At 45.1% G+C, this 13550-nt stretch overlaps 2 protein-coding genes across 2 annotated transcripts in view; one reads left to right on the top strand and one right to left on the bottom strand.

Annotated features, from left to right (window-relative positions):
- ADAMTS12 (ADAM metallopeptidase with thrombospondin type 1 motif 12) overlaps positions 1 to 395 on the bottom strand; it is a gene marked incomplete at both ends in the record, with an annotated part of 174450 nt that extends 174055 nt beyond the window's left edge. The window contains one exon of the mRNA XM_079548724.1: positions 284 to 395. Coding sequence (XP_079404850.1) covers positions 284 to 395 — 112 coding nt within the window. The remainder of the gene's footprint in view (positions 1 to 283) is intronic.
- Positions 396 to 8163: 7768 nt separating this feature from the next.
- Positions 8164 to 9495, top strand: RXFP3 (relaxin family peptide receptor 3; the record flags this gene model as incomplete). Its single annotated transcript, XM_079548633.1, has 1 exon — positions 8164 to 9495. One exon carries the CDS (start codon positions 8164 to 8166, stop codon positions 9493 to 9495), a length of 1332 nt encoding a protein of 443 aa, XP_079404759.1.
- Positions 9496 to 13550: the final 4055 nt, after the last annotated feature.

Raw genomic sequence — 13550 nt, 5'->3', positions numbered from 1 at the left:
TTCCAAAAAGCAACAGGAAGCTGTGAGAGCTGTGCTTTACCCTGAAAAAGTTTAATTCAAAGTCTCGCGGCAGCCCCGGCAGCACCGCACGGGCAGCGCCCGGAGCTCACGCTCCGCAACAGCGCAGCGCCGACAGAACTACGGCGGGGCCGGAGTACGGCGTATTTCAGTTTCTCCTGCCTGGGTAACAGCAGAAAAACAGCAAACGCGGACCAACCCGCCCCGGCCGCCTCCCTCCATCCCTCCTTCCCTTCGGAGCTCTCTCCGCCCGCGTCTTACTGACCTTGCCTTCCGTCGGGGAAAAGCGACCCGGCCGTCCCGCACAGCGCCGGGACGTGAAGGACGAGAAGCCAGAATGAGCCGCTCGCCGCCCAGCTAGGCGGGACGCATGGCATGTTGCGGGAGGGCTGCGCTCAGCCGGGCCGCGGCATGGCCGGGCAGCGGCGGAGTGGCCTCCCGGCACCGCCCGCACTCCGGCGCCGCTCCCCAGAAGGGCTGCGCGGGGCCGTCCCGGTGTCTGATTTCTGCCCGCGGAGGAAGGAGGGCCGGGAGGAAGAGGGTTCACCCCCCTCCCCGCGCCTCGGAGCCGCCGGGGGGTTCACGCGCCCGAGAGGAGCGGAGCGGATCGAACTGGACCGGCGGCGGGCGGGGGCTGCCGGCCCTTCTGCCTGCCTCATGCGGCGGGGGCCATGAGGAGGAACGGCCCGCACCAGCTAGGCGGCCCTGCCGCGTCCCCAGTGAAAGGCCATGGGAAGGAAGCAGCCCTTCATCCCCGCTCCCATAAGGCAGCCCCGCTCACAGGGGCGAGTTCTACACCTAGGCACGATGCACGCTGATAAGTAACTTGTTTCCCACCGAAGAGGCGATGCTTGAGAAGCTGGAAGATGCCAAGAGGCCGCTGAGCCCATGGCACCTCAGCAGCTATGAGGCAGCCTCCATGTAATTTCTCTCAGTGGCTCTGGTGTTGCTCTGGTCCGTCATGGGGAAGGCCTCTAGTCACCTTAACATTTGTTTTTAGCTGGTGCTTTCTACTCTTCTCCAAGGATTAATAAATGCAACCCCTGCTTCACAGAATCATAGAATGGTTTGGACTGGAGGGGATCTCGAAGGTCATCCTGATACAATCTGTGGCAATATTGTTATGCTTGGTAAGCTCCTTGGTGGATAACTATTAGTTTGTTTAGACAGTGGGAAGGATCTTTGCTTTTGTATTGAGTACATAACGGTGATTTAACTCATTGTACCATGCAGACAGTGGAAGTTCTGTAAGTCAAGTAGATAAGGGAAGTTCTGCTTTGGATCTGTTAGTTGTGAAATTGAAGCACTGAATATGTACATCTGGGAAAACTTCTGAATGTGTGTATATGATCAGAAGACCTTTGGTGGAAGGTATGCATGACAGGAGGAGTTCATGCTCCTTGCATCCAGTGCTGAGAATAGAGAATGCCTGCTTTCTAACCCTCCAACTTGAGTCTTAGAGAGTTTCCTGATCAATCAGTTAACAGCATCCAACCAGTTCCAACCCCTGCCATGGGCTGGCTGTCTCCCACCAGTTCAGGCTTCCCAGGGCCCCATCCAACCCGACCACGAGCACCTCCAGGGATGGGGCACCACAGTTCTCTGGGCAGCTGTGCTAGGGCCTCACTGCCTCCTGAAGGAAGAATTTCTTCCTAATGTCTAAGACAAATTTTCCCTCTTGGTTTAAAGCCATTCCCTCTTGTCCTATCATTGTTAGCCTGTGTAAAAAGTCACTCTCCTTCCTGCTTATGAGCTTCTTTCAAGTACTGGAAGAAACAGCCCAGTCACTTTACTTCCTAATGACACCATTTTGGTTCTGTCCTGTGATTGTGACCAATTCTGAGTTTTTCAGTAGTCTTAAAACTGACCATACCTCTTGTTTCTTGGATCATTTCTTGACCATCAAGGTTTAACAATGCTCTCTCTTCTGTTGAAAGTTACCCAGAGGTGAAGATTCTTACGTAATTGCAAACACCTCTCAAACTCCAGAGGATAAAAATGCAGGAAACAGTTAAAAATCCAAGGATTTCCACATGAGTTAGAAATGCAGATTCTCCCAAGCTTGGGCCGTGATAGCTCCAGAAACAAGACATATTTGTGAAAGAGTAGCAATTTTTTATTTATGAGTCATAATGTGCTCTCTTCTGGCTAGCGGAATGTCAATGGAATGGCACAGATTTTTCAGGAAAAAGTGATTTTGTGTAATATTTGAAATCCTAACACTTGCCAGAAGAACTTTTCATTGGACCATATTTATTTAATACAACAGTATTTTACATGTAAGTCTTTCATGTTACAGTGGCAAATTCCCTGATGCACTTGCCATTAGGATGTTTTTTAATATTCTAGTCACATATCAGACACTGGACTGATCTGTGACATTTGAAATTGTATCCTATTTAGCTCTCTGTCAGCACATCACTGAAATTAATTTAAAGGAATATGTGACCTGAAATCGATATGATGTCTTTAAAACTTAACATTTAAAAAATCAAGTTAAATTTTTAAAATAAATTGGAAAATAAGGATGTGCCTACAATGAATAGAATTAAAAGGAGAAAAACTAAAATGACCAGAACTGACTACAAGCACTGGAAAGAAAGGTTGAAAGTTCAAGGGATGGGCATGTGTATACAAAGTCCTGGTTTGGAAAACTTACTGAAGGCATTCAGAAAAGTCTTAGGTGTGAGGCATGCAACTGTTCATTTGCTAGAATTTCCACTCATCTTTTTGTTCGCAGTATCTGGTAAGAGGCAACTAATATTTTGTGAAGGATCCCATCTTGATCTCTTCAGCAGGAAAAGTTACTTTCCATTGCCCATAATTATCTTGAAGCATGAGACGTTTTTCCTTCTGATTTTTTTTTCATTTTTTTATTTTTTTCCCTCCACAACTACAGAGCTTGTACTGGTTCAAATCTCCCAACCTTGCATATTTTCTTCTCTAATATCTCCAGACGTGAGAACAAGGGAAAAATATCAGGAAATAATAAAGAAATGAAAACTTCGGAACTTAGGAATGTTTGTGAGAATGTTGGTGTTTTGTTTTGATGTTTTATTAACAACCAAAAATTTTACATGTAAAAGCCATACAGAACAGAGGAAAAGAACTGTGGGAATCTGATCCAAAACATCTATGATTTCCTGGGCTTTGTGCCAGCACTCACATACACGTATACTGGGTGCAGTGTCAGAAAATACACTGGGGAAACAGCTGGATTCCAGCAGCAGGTTGCTCTGGTGCTGGCTGACAGACACTTAAAACGTGAAGCAATGGCACAAGTAGAAAGCACTTCCATGCTGTGACATGAGAGACATAGTGAGGCCAGCTATTTCAGTGCTCCAAATTCACAGAACTGTGTCTTCCCTGAGCAGATCCAACATAGGAGTGCACTTATGGACTATGAAAGTAGAATACCTACATATTAAACTATTTTGTCATTCACAAGAAATCGTTAAAATCTCATGATAAGGAATTAAGTCGTTGTCTCTTGTTCCAAGAGTTATAACCTGAGGTTTTAGAACATTTTGAGAAAGCAAGCGCTATTTTTTTCTTTTTATAACTCACCTTTAATTACAAAAAGAAAAATAACACATCACAACATCAGTTATTTTCCTGTGACAGCAATGGTACTGTGGTTCAGTGCCTGTACATTTATTGAAAGGAGATCAGAAATGCCAAGACATACAATCCAGGTACACTGCCAAGTCACCCATCCCTGAACCCCCTTCTATTTCCCTGAGTGGACCTCCAGAACTCAGATAAAAGAACTGTGTGTATAGAATTCCATGTATTTGTGTAAATGTGTGTAAAGAAGTGGAAAAGCAGTGGCTAAAGAAAACTGAAGAACAGCACCGTGAACTATGTCGTTTGACATCAAGGAGCTGCAAAAAGATGAAGTCCAGCTGAAGACATTGAGAATCAGCATCTCCTACCCTAAGTTTAGAAATCTGAAAGGCATGTAATATATGCTTGCTTGTCTGCTCCTTCTGTCAGTAGAGGAGTGCCTCTGGAAGAAAGTACATCCTTATCTGTCCTGTACAGAGTGAAACATCTTCTGGGCCTGACTGCCTGTTAACTATACAGGCAGCTTAAGAATCTGCTTGGATTAGAAATGTTAAGAAAATAGATCACATATGTTGTGGTGGGCCATGTTAAAGCCAGAAAGTATTATCAGGGCAACAATCTTTGAGAGAATGACTCTGAATTCCAAGGGCACTAGAGAGTATGCTGAGTGCATCTGTGCATTTGCTGGCTCTTTTCAGAGGCAAAATTAGATGGGAGTATTGATAACATTTTTTAAAAATAATCCTTTCCCCTCTTTCTCTGTTAGATATGCGGTCTCCTAGCACAGCTAATTTCTGGTAACTGGAATAGACTATTCTCCCATTCCATTTCGGTTCTACTCTAAATATTTCTGGAATTTCTTAAGTTAGTTACTCATGCAAAAAATATTTGCTTACATTCCACTTATGGTACGTCTGTGAGCAGATTCTAGTAATAGAATGAAACAAACTCTAAAGCAGTGAGTAATTGCATTAAAAGAATTGGGGGGGAAAGCGGGGAAAGGGGATGTTTACATTCAGATTCCAGTGTTCAAACTTGGATTATTTGTAATTGGACAGATAATATTCAAAATGATCACTTTGTCCATGTAAATTTAAAAGCTCATTTGATCTTACTGTCTATGTTAACAATTTAAAGCAAAATTGTGGAGCAGTAGTTCACTTTGAAATTAACTTTTTTTTTTAATTAGTGTCATGAAAATATGTTTTTAGTGATGTGTGTAGGAATTCAGTGAGGAGAGGACATGGAAAAAAATCACAGAATACCTCAAATTCGAAGGGACCCACATAGATCATTACAATTTATATCTACATTCAAGCAATACTTTCTGGAGAGTGTATCATGTTCCATGAAGCCTAACAAGGATTTTACCCTTGGACATGATGACTGTGTTATCTAAGTGAGGTTTGGAAAGAAAATCTATATTTATCTCTCACGTTGCCACAAATGCCTTCCTGTAGTGGATACACACCAAATTGTACCGAATATTCACCATCAGGACAGAGATAGCAGAGCTATAAAATGCAGTTCCAAATGTAAGAGTTGACTATCTGAGAGTAGTCAAAAGCATGAGCGCTCAGCCATGAGCTCATAAAAAGCCAAGAAGAGACTGTGTAAGTTCTAGAAATTAGACCAGAGAAAAATAAATAAATGTTAAACATTCTTTCATTTTTCCCATTTCTGTTTCTGCCTCTCTCACAAATATTCATATATACATATATATATGTATATACATAAATGAAAAGAAAACTGAAAGAAACAGAACTATAACATAATGTAACATTTAAGAATAGTGTGAAGTCAATCTAAGTAATGTGTTATGAACTCTTTTTAATGAACTGCATTAAGACCTTTATACTTCTGGCCCTTTCTTTGGTATGTAGAATACATACATACATATATACATAAAACAATTTTACTGCCTCAAAAATGCCCTGAGAAACAGTCCCACTGAAAATGTTTCTGTAGTTGAAATAATTATACATTCTGTAATTCAAAAATACAGTTTCAGCTACAAAAGAAACAAACAAAAACAACAAACTTTCAAAATGAAAACAAAGCCCCATCTCCCTCTGCCAAGACACTCTAGAATTGCATACAGCCAGTTCAGCCACTGCTGTAATCATAGCCAATCCTTCATTTTTGGAAGAGGTTTGCCAAGCAAGTGAAAATGTTATGTAGATCTTTCAAGGTGCACTGCAAGTAAATTATGATTTTCAGCAAATGTTTATTTGGCATATTTATCTGAAACACTCTTAAATGTTGTGTTAGAGGCATTTGCAGGGGCACATTTCATTCTGTCACATTCACTCTGACATGATAGAGTTAAATCCAAGGGGCAGTTGCCACTGCAACTCTCTGGTGACAGCCTTCTACATTTGCTGTTTAGATCAATGCTGCCTTAAAACAAGTGAAGATGGCCCAATGGTTATTGCAGCACAGCATTATACAAACTCCAGAAGACTCACACATAGCTCTAAACCATCTGCTTGAGAGTTCAGAAGTAGGCAAATCAGTCACTTTTACTGCAGTCGTAAGAATACTACTTGGAAGCCTAAGCCTAACAAGTTTGTTAGGGTTTTCACAGAAGTCAATTGAGTAAAGCCAGCTACACCAACTATTTGATAAAAAGAAGACTCCAGAAAGTCACAAGTTAGTGATAAGTCTTTTGCAAGGTTGCTGCACTTACATGGAGCAAGTAGAAGGTAGCTTTGTCCAAAATAAAAAACACTGGGCATGAAGAATTTTGCAACACCTCTTCAAAAAAATCAGATGACGTTTTATACATTTTCCAGCTACAGAAATGCCCTGATGATGTGACAAATAAATTATTGTGAACATACAGTGAGCATTTCTTTGACTATTCACCTAGCTAACAAGTTCTCTTTACTGTCTCTAAAAATCCTCTTCGGTAAAGGATGATGAAAGAAAAAGACAAACCTACAAGCTACAAAGAAGCTACAAAGAAATCCATCTGGTGGTCAGAATATGAGCAAAAGACCTGGGCAAGTATGTTGTGCTTGCATTCCTGAGCTCAAAATCCAGTATCAATATTCTCATCAGGTACCTCTGTTCCACTCTGAAGCTTTTTCTGTGTGGATTACAAAAAGCAATATATTTTCAGCTATGGTTTCTCTCCACTTCCCACTGCAATTTTTGTTATTCCAGTACCGACGTATTTAGCATAGCAAGTAATCGGGAGGCTAAACCTCCCCAGAGCATTACAGTTAATTACAGAACTAATTCCACTAAGTTATTCATTTGTTATGTGCAATAGAGTTGATGCAAAGAACTTCCAGATTACTCACATTCTCTGTCAGCATTTCCATTAACTGGCTGATACTTTCAGAAGGTCACCACAGATGTAGAACATAGTGAAAAGTGGACCACTCGCAACAAGTGGCAAACACACATTGGTGTTTTTGCAGGAATTTCAGTAAAATAAATCTGCGTTGAGACTACAGAGAAGATGGTCACTTGGTATGGTATGTCTAAGTATGTGTGGGATCTATTTTCTTTTCAAAATGTGCACTAATTTTGCTCCGTTTAACATGGGAAGACGAGGAGGAAAGCCCCGATTCACTTCTCACCTGTTGCTTTTCGTTCCGCTGCACGGAGCCGCCTCCAGGCGCGGTGCCGGGCAGCGGGGGGTCCCGAAGTCTCTGGTACGCCGGGGCCCCCTGCGGGCGGGCGGCTGCCGGAGCTGCTGACAGCGCAGCCTCAGCCCCTCGCCGGGCTGCTCCGCTAAGAACAGCGGTAACTGCACTGTGTTTTCCCCCGAGCTGGAAAGGTGCTGGAAGGACTCGAGCGAACGGCACGGAACTGCGTCAAGGGCGGGTCGGGGATGGTCAGGAGATTTTGCCCCAGAGGGCGGTGGGCATGGAACAGGCTGTCCAGCGCAGTGGGCACGGCCCTGGGGTGCCGGAACTCAAGGACTGTTTGTACGCCGCTTTCCGACATAGGGTTTGTTTTTTGGGTGGTGCTGTGTGGAGCCAGGGGTTGGACTCACTCATCCTTGTGGGTGCCTTTCCACCTCGGGACGTCCCGCGGCTCTGTGAATCGTGTGCCCCTGCGCTGCGTGCAGAATTTCCTCGGAAGGAAGGGAGCCGCCAAGCAAAGATCAGCGCCACCGGCACTCCTCAAGCTCCGCGGGACGGCTGCAGAAAGGCAGGGCTGCTCTCCGGAACGTAAAACACCGGCCAGAATTTATTTTCTTAAGGAGATGGAGGGAGAAGCGGTTGAGCATCGCTTTGCCATGGGTAGCTACCGACTCGCACGCCCGTCCGTCCCAGCGCGGGACAGCGGAGCGGAGCGAACTCCCTAAAAACCAAGGGCTGGAGCCGTGCGGCCACCTCTGCCTGGCCGGGGCTGGAACTCAGAGCAGGAGGGGCTGAAATGGGGGCGCGGCCGCAGCGCTCAGCACCCGGGAGAGCTCCGCGCATGCCCCGGCCCCGCGGGGGTGGATATAAGTGCGGCGGCCGCACCGCCTTGCCAAACGGCACAGCCGTTGCCCGTCCTCTCCGACGGTGCGCTCTCTGGCGCTCGGGAAGCGGAGCTTCTGCCGCTCCCAGGCATGGGATGGATGAGCCCTGCGAGCGCGACTCCTGCTCGGCTGCCGTAGGCATAAAAGAAGGAGCGGGTCGGGATCCCTGGAACGCACCGCTGGATTTGCTGCAGAGTGGCCAGATGGGTAACAAGAGCAACGTGTCCTTCCTGCAGCTCTTCAAGAACCTCAACTTTGAGCGAGCCGAAGGGATGCAAGGAGACAGCTCCGACGTGGTGAGAATTGTCATCTCCCTGGTGTACTCTGTAGTGTGCGCCCTGGGACTGGTGGGCAACCTGCTGGTTCTCTACCTGATGAAGAGCAAGCAAGGCTGGAGGAAGTCCTCCATCAACCTCTTTGTGACCAGCCTGGCTGTGACTGACTTCCAGTTTGTGCTGACCTTACCCTTCTGGGCTGTGGAGAATGCCCTAGATTTCAACTGGCTCTTCGGCAAAGCTATGTGTAAGATTGTCTCCTATGTGACAGCCATGAACATGTATGCCAGTGTCTTCTTTCTCACTGCCATGAGTGTGGCTCGATATCGCTCTGTGGCTTCAGCCTTGAAGAAGCAGGGGCGAGGTGACCCTCTGGGTGGCTGCTGCCCTGCCAAGTGGCTCTGTGCACTCATCTGGTTGTTGGCAATCCTGGCTTCTCTGCCCCAAGCCATTTTTTCCACCACTGCCACCGTCTTTGATGATGTCCTCTGCCTTGTAAAGTTCCCTGAGGGCCGAGGAAGCAATGCACAGTTCTGGCTAGGTCTGTACCAAATCCAAAAGGTGCTGCTGGGCTTCGTGCTGCCTCTGGCCATTATCAGCCTCTGCTACTTGCTCCTGGTGCGCTTCATCAGTGTTAAGCATGTTGGCAGCACCTGCAGTGGTCCCAGCACTAAACGCCGCTCTAAAGTGACCAAGTCAGTGTCCATCGTGGTGCTGTCATTCTTCTTGTGCTGGCTGCCCAACCAAGCGCTCACAACGTGGGGCATTCTCATCAAGCTCAATGTGGTGCACTTCAGTGCTGAGTACTTCCTCTCACAGGTGTACCTCTTCCCGATCAGTGTGTGCCTGGCACACTCTAACAGCTGTCTCAACCCCATCCTCTACTGCCTGATGCGCAGGGAGTTCCGCAAGGCACTGAAGAGCCTTCTCTGGAAGATCACCTCACCTTCTCTCACCACCATGCGTCCTTTCACCGATACCACCAAGCCAGAGCAGGAGGAGCAAGCCCAGCACGACTTGGTGCCTGTCCACCCTGTTGCACCTTCCTCTGCAGCTGTCCAGCCGGAGCAGGCTTACTACCCGCCTGGAGTGGTGGTGTACAGCAGCCGATGTGACATGCTGCCTGCTGCCTCCAGGGAGCAACGCTACTGAGATGGCCATGGGGAGGGGACTGGGAGGGGGTTCTGTGCGGGATGTGGCTCTGGGACATTGAATGCCTGTTAGGATCAAGGGAAGGTGAGATAGGTGGACAAGGGTGGGAGAAACTTTTCTGGAGTTGTCTGCTCTTGGAAGCTGTGTGACAAAAATTATCTTGAAAGTGTGCCCCAGAATGGAGAACAGGAGGAGGAAGGGATGTTGCGGTGTGCCAGGGATCAGGAGGTCTCTCAGAGATGCATTTCATTACTTGCATTTGTCCTGGCTCCTGCTGGAGCTCTGGCTGTGGGGTCAGCCAGTGAGGGTAAGGCTTGTTGGGGTGAAGCAAGGCTGTTCCCACAACATCAGCTGTGCTCATGCTCATGGCATGAGCATGAAGGGGCCAGGACAAGCAGGTATAGGGCTCCTGCTTGTTCAGGCTCAGCTCTTTTCTCCCTTCCCAGGGTCCAACCAAGAGGGGAGAAGGAGCACTGTGCTTCTCTTTGGATAGTTGCAGGATCTTCTTTTGTGGCTTCTTCATCCCATCTGCTGCTACCGGCATACAAAGCAGGATAACAGATCCTGGACAGCGAAGGAGAAAGCCTGGGACAGGACTTGCAGCTTCACAAAGAGGGGTTGCTTTGGTTGGGTTTGGAGGGAAGGGAATTGCACCCTACCACCTCCTAACATCGTGCTCCCCAGCTCTGCTGAAGCAGGAAACCTGCATGACCAGCTCCAAGGCAGGCTTCTGTCCAGGCATATGGAGGCTGCAGGTTCTGTTCTGTGCCTCAGATTGTTGGGCAGTTCACTCCAGGAGATCAGCACAATTGTAAATAAAGGAGAAAAAGGGGAAAAATCTACTTCAAACTGTTTGCTCCAGGATACTTCTTATTTCAGCTAAAACAAATCACAAAGTTTTGTGGGATCTGCAATGATACTTGCCAGTGTTTCAGTTAACTCAGTCTCAAATCCTAAAGTGTGAGAAGCCCAAGAATCTGCAGTTCAGCACCCCAGAAAGGGCGGAAATTTTCTGTCCCAACCAGTGTTCCAAAGAAACAGCTGGGGAATAATTTGGGATTGATCTGAAATGAACTTGTAAAAGCATTTAAAAAAAAAAAAAAAAGTACTGTTCCAAGCTGTGAAACTTCTTATGTTAAGGTAACATATTTTCTAATTTATTTTATTTTATTTTATTTTATTTTATTTTATTTTATTTTATTTTATTTTATTTTATTTTATTTTATTTTATTTTTCAGTATGGTAAAAAATTTTGAAAGGTCAAGGTTGTTTTGTTTTGTTCCTTTTTAGAGGAGGGAAAAACTTTTTTTTTCAAAAGGTGTTGATTAATATCCGAAAGTGCAAATGGGTTAAATGTGTTGAAAATATCAACACAATATTTAGAAAACCTCTATTTCCACTTTCCGCTCTTGTAGTGTAACTCCAAAGTGTACTTGACTCTGTGAGGGGGAAGCATTTCTGTGGAGGGCTGTTTGTCACCTCTAAGCACAGATACAGAGCAAACTCACTATTTCTGTTTGGAGAAAAGTACAATGCCTTTAGAAGCAATTATGTCTTGCAGAATCCTTTGGGTTTACTGTATATGTCAATAAATCCTGTTGTAAAATTCCAGTTTGGTCTGGAAGCAGCTGGTTCTGCTTCTTGCAGTGAGACGCTGTTCTTTTATTCAAGTCAGCAGAGACTTTTACTGCAGCCTTGGTTGCCTCTAACGGGGAAGATGCTGAGATTTGGAAGGAGCCTAGAGAACAGCAAAAGTGAGCTGGCAGCTGATGGATGTATATACAAAGATGCAAAGACTCTGGAAAAAATACAAACAAACAAACAAACCCACAACAGGTATCTGCAGAAGATCTGGAGCATTTAAGTACTGTACAAGAATCCCTCTAAGTTCCTAAATGCTGATTTGTATGCCAGTTGAAGTCTGTAGGTACTTAAATATTAACTGGAAAACTTTTTGTGCCTAAAGTCTGCTTCTGAGCATGCCTGAATCCACTTAAGTTTGTAGCACTGTTTATGATTCATGGGGATCCTGCACTCAGGACTGACTGCTGTGTGCACCGCAAGCCATGGAGGCAGCTCTGCATCCTGACACAGAACGCCCTGTACCAGGCCACACAAAGTTAAGAGGGGATGTAAGCTTAACTGATTGTCCCTGTCCCTTTGTCCAGATGTGCTTCTCCTGTCTTGTTCTTTGATGCATGCGCAGATTATGCTCTTTCCTCTTGCCTTCTTAAAAAGTGTATCAGTGGGCAGAGCTCTTGCTCACAGTGTAGGAAATGCTCCTTTTCACCTTTGGTAGTACTGGGGATGTGCTTGAATCCTGTGGCTTGAAACTGTTTCCTATTGCATGAGATGCTCACTGTTACAGGGTCAGAAAGGTAAAGTAAACCATTGAATGATATTTTGCAGGATAATGATGAGGGCATGAGCCCTAGAGAGGAAGTTCTGTTTCTCTTGTACAAAAAAATGCAGAAGAGAAATTGGATCCAGGCCTGAATTCTAGGTTTCACCTTCTTGAGGATAATGATTAACTGGTTCACTTTATGATTATATACTTGTCCTTGCTTCCAGGTCCTGGTTCAATTAATGTCTCGGTGATGTACACAATGAGGTGGCTTCCACAGACTGAGTGCTTTCAGGCCCTAAGAATCCAGTAGCCTAATGTGTCAAAAGATTTGCAAGAAATGCAGCTGGGTTTCATACATACTAGGGAGAAAGCCCTAACAACAGTGTAGTTATCTGCTGGCAGCAGGTAACTACACTGTTGCATGAGGAGAAGGATGCCATGAACACCTTAATCCAGAGTTCAGACAGGCCTAAACATACTTCTGTAAGACAGGAGCAAGGATGAATGAAGAGGAGAAATGGACCTTGAAACTACACTCTTTTCTTGCTATTGAGCAGCATAGGTTCCTGTGTGGTTTGCTGCATCTGTAATTCCTATTCTCAGACGCTTTAATGCTCTTGTGCACTGCATAAAAAGCTAGAGTATACTTAGATAAGTATCTAAAGCATAGCTTTGAATTTCAGTAGGTGGTGAATTGCCTAAAAGACGTCCTCTGTGGTGGTGAGCATGACAAAACTTGTGTGTTTTTGTGGATGTCAGTGTACACAGTTTTATAGCAGCAAAATAGCATATAGTTGAGGACAACCCACGATTAGATTTGGTGATCAGAGAAAGCCTCAGATGTCCAATATACAAAACTCTTTCGTATGGGAAATCACTCAAATAAGAAAATGCTCTGGGTGCGTTGAGAGAGACCTGACTAATTTTGTAAAGGTCACCTGTGTGGTAAGCCACTTAAGTCTAAGTCACACATATGGTATTTGAAAGTGACACAACTTACCACAGCTGTTGGGTAAACGTTGGTTTGTACCTGACCTGCAGTTGCAGCTACATAGTTGGCCAATATGCACGAGCAGAAAGAAGTTTTGTTCCACATGTGCTGTGAATTGTAACTATCTGTGCATGAAATCTGGGCTGTGTTGTACAGGCAGTGGCACCAACCTGCATGCTGTAAGTGCTTGATGTGCACAAAGTCTTAGGAATGTGGCCACAGCAAAAGGTCATTGCAATTCCAGCTTTGAGACTGTATGGTACTGTGGGTTGTCCTAAATAAGCAGTAAGTACAACACTCTTCAAGAACACTCCTGTTTCCTCCAAATGTTTGTGTTTTCGTTTGTAACAATCACATTTTCGTGGTCTGAAATAAACAGCAGAAATAAACAATACGTCCATAGTTCTTTGAGGTTTTTGCGACGCTCCTTGTCCTATTAGAGATTCCACTCGGGATGCTGGTGGTGAGGAACATGTTGCTAAGGAACGATAGGAACCTAAAGGTGCAGACTGACACCTAGTGACAGCCTGTAAGATTCTAAAAAGCCCAGATACTCTGATTGATATCGACTTCGATTGCTTAAAGACTTCTAAAAGCCCACTCTCCTACCTCCCCCAGGTAATGAACAGAGTTATTAAAATGTTAACAACCTCAAATTGAATTTCCAGCTCTCTCTTTGAAATGCCTCTTCAGTATAAATATTATGTCACTTTCTTT

The sequence above is a fragment of the Tetrao urogallus genome, assembly GCF_951394365.1.
Source record: "Tetrao urogallus genome assembly, chromosome: Z".
Taxonomy (NCBI): domain Eukaryota; kingdom Metazoa; phylum Chordata; class Aves; order Galliformes; family Phasianidae; genus Tetrao; species Tetrao urogallus.
This window is presented reverse-complemented; position numbering and strand designations above follow the sequence as displayed.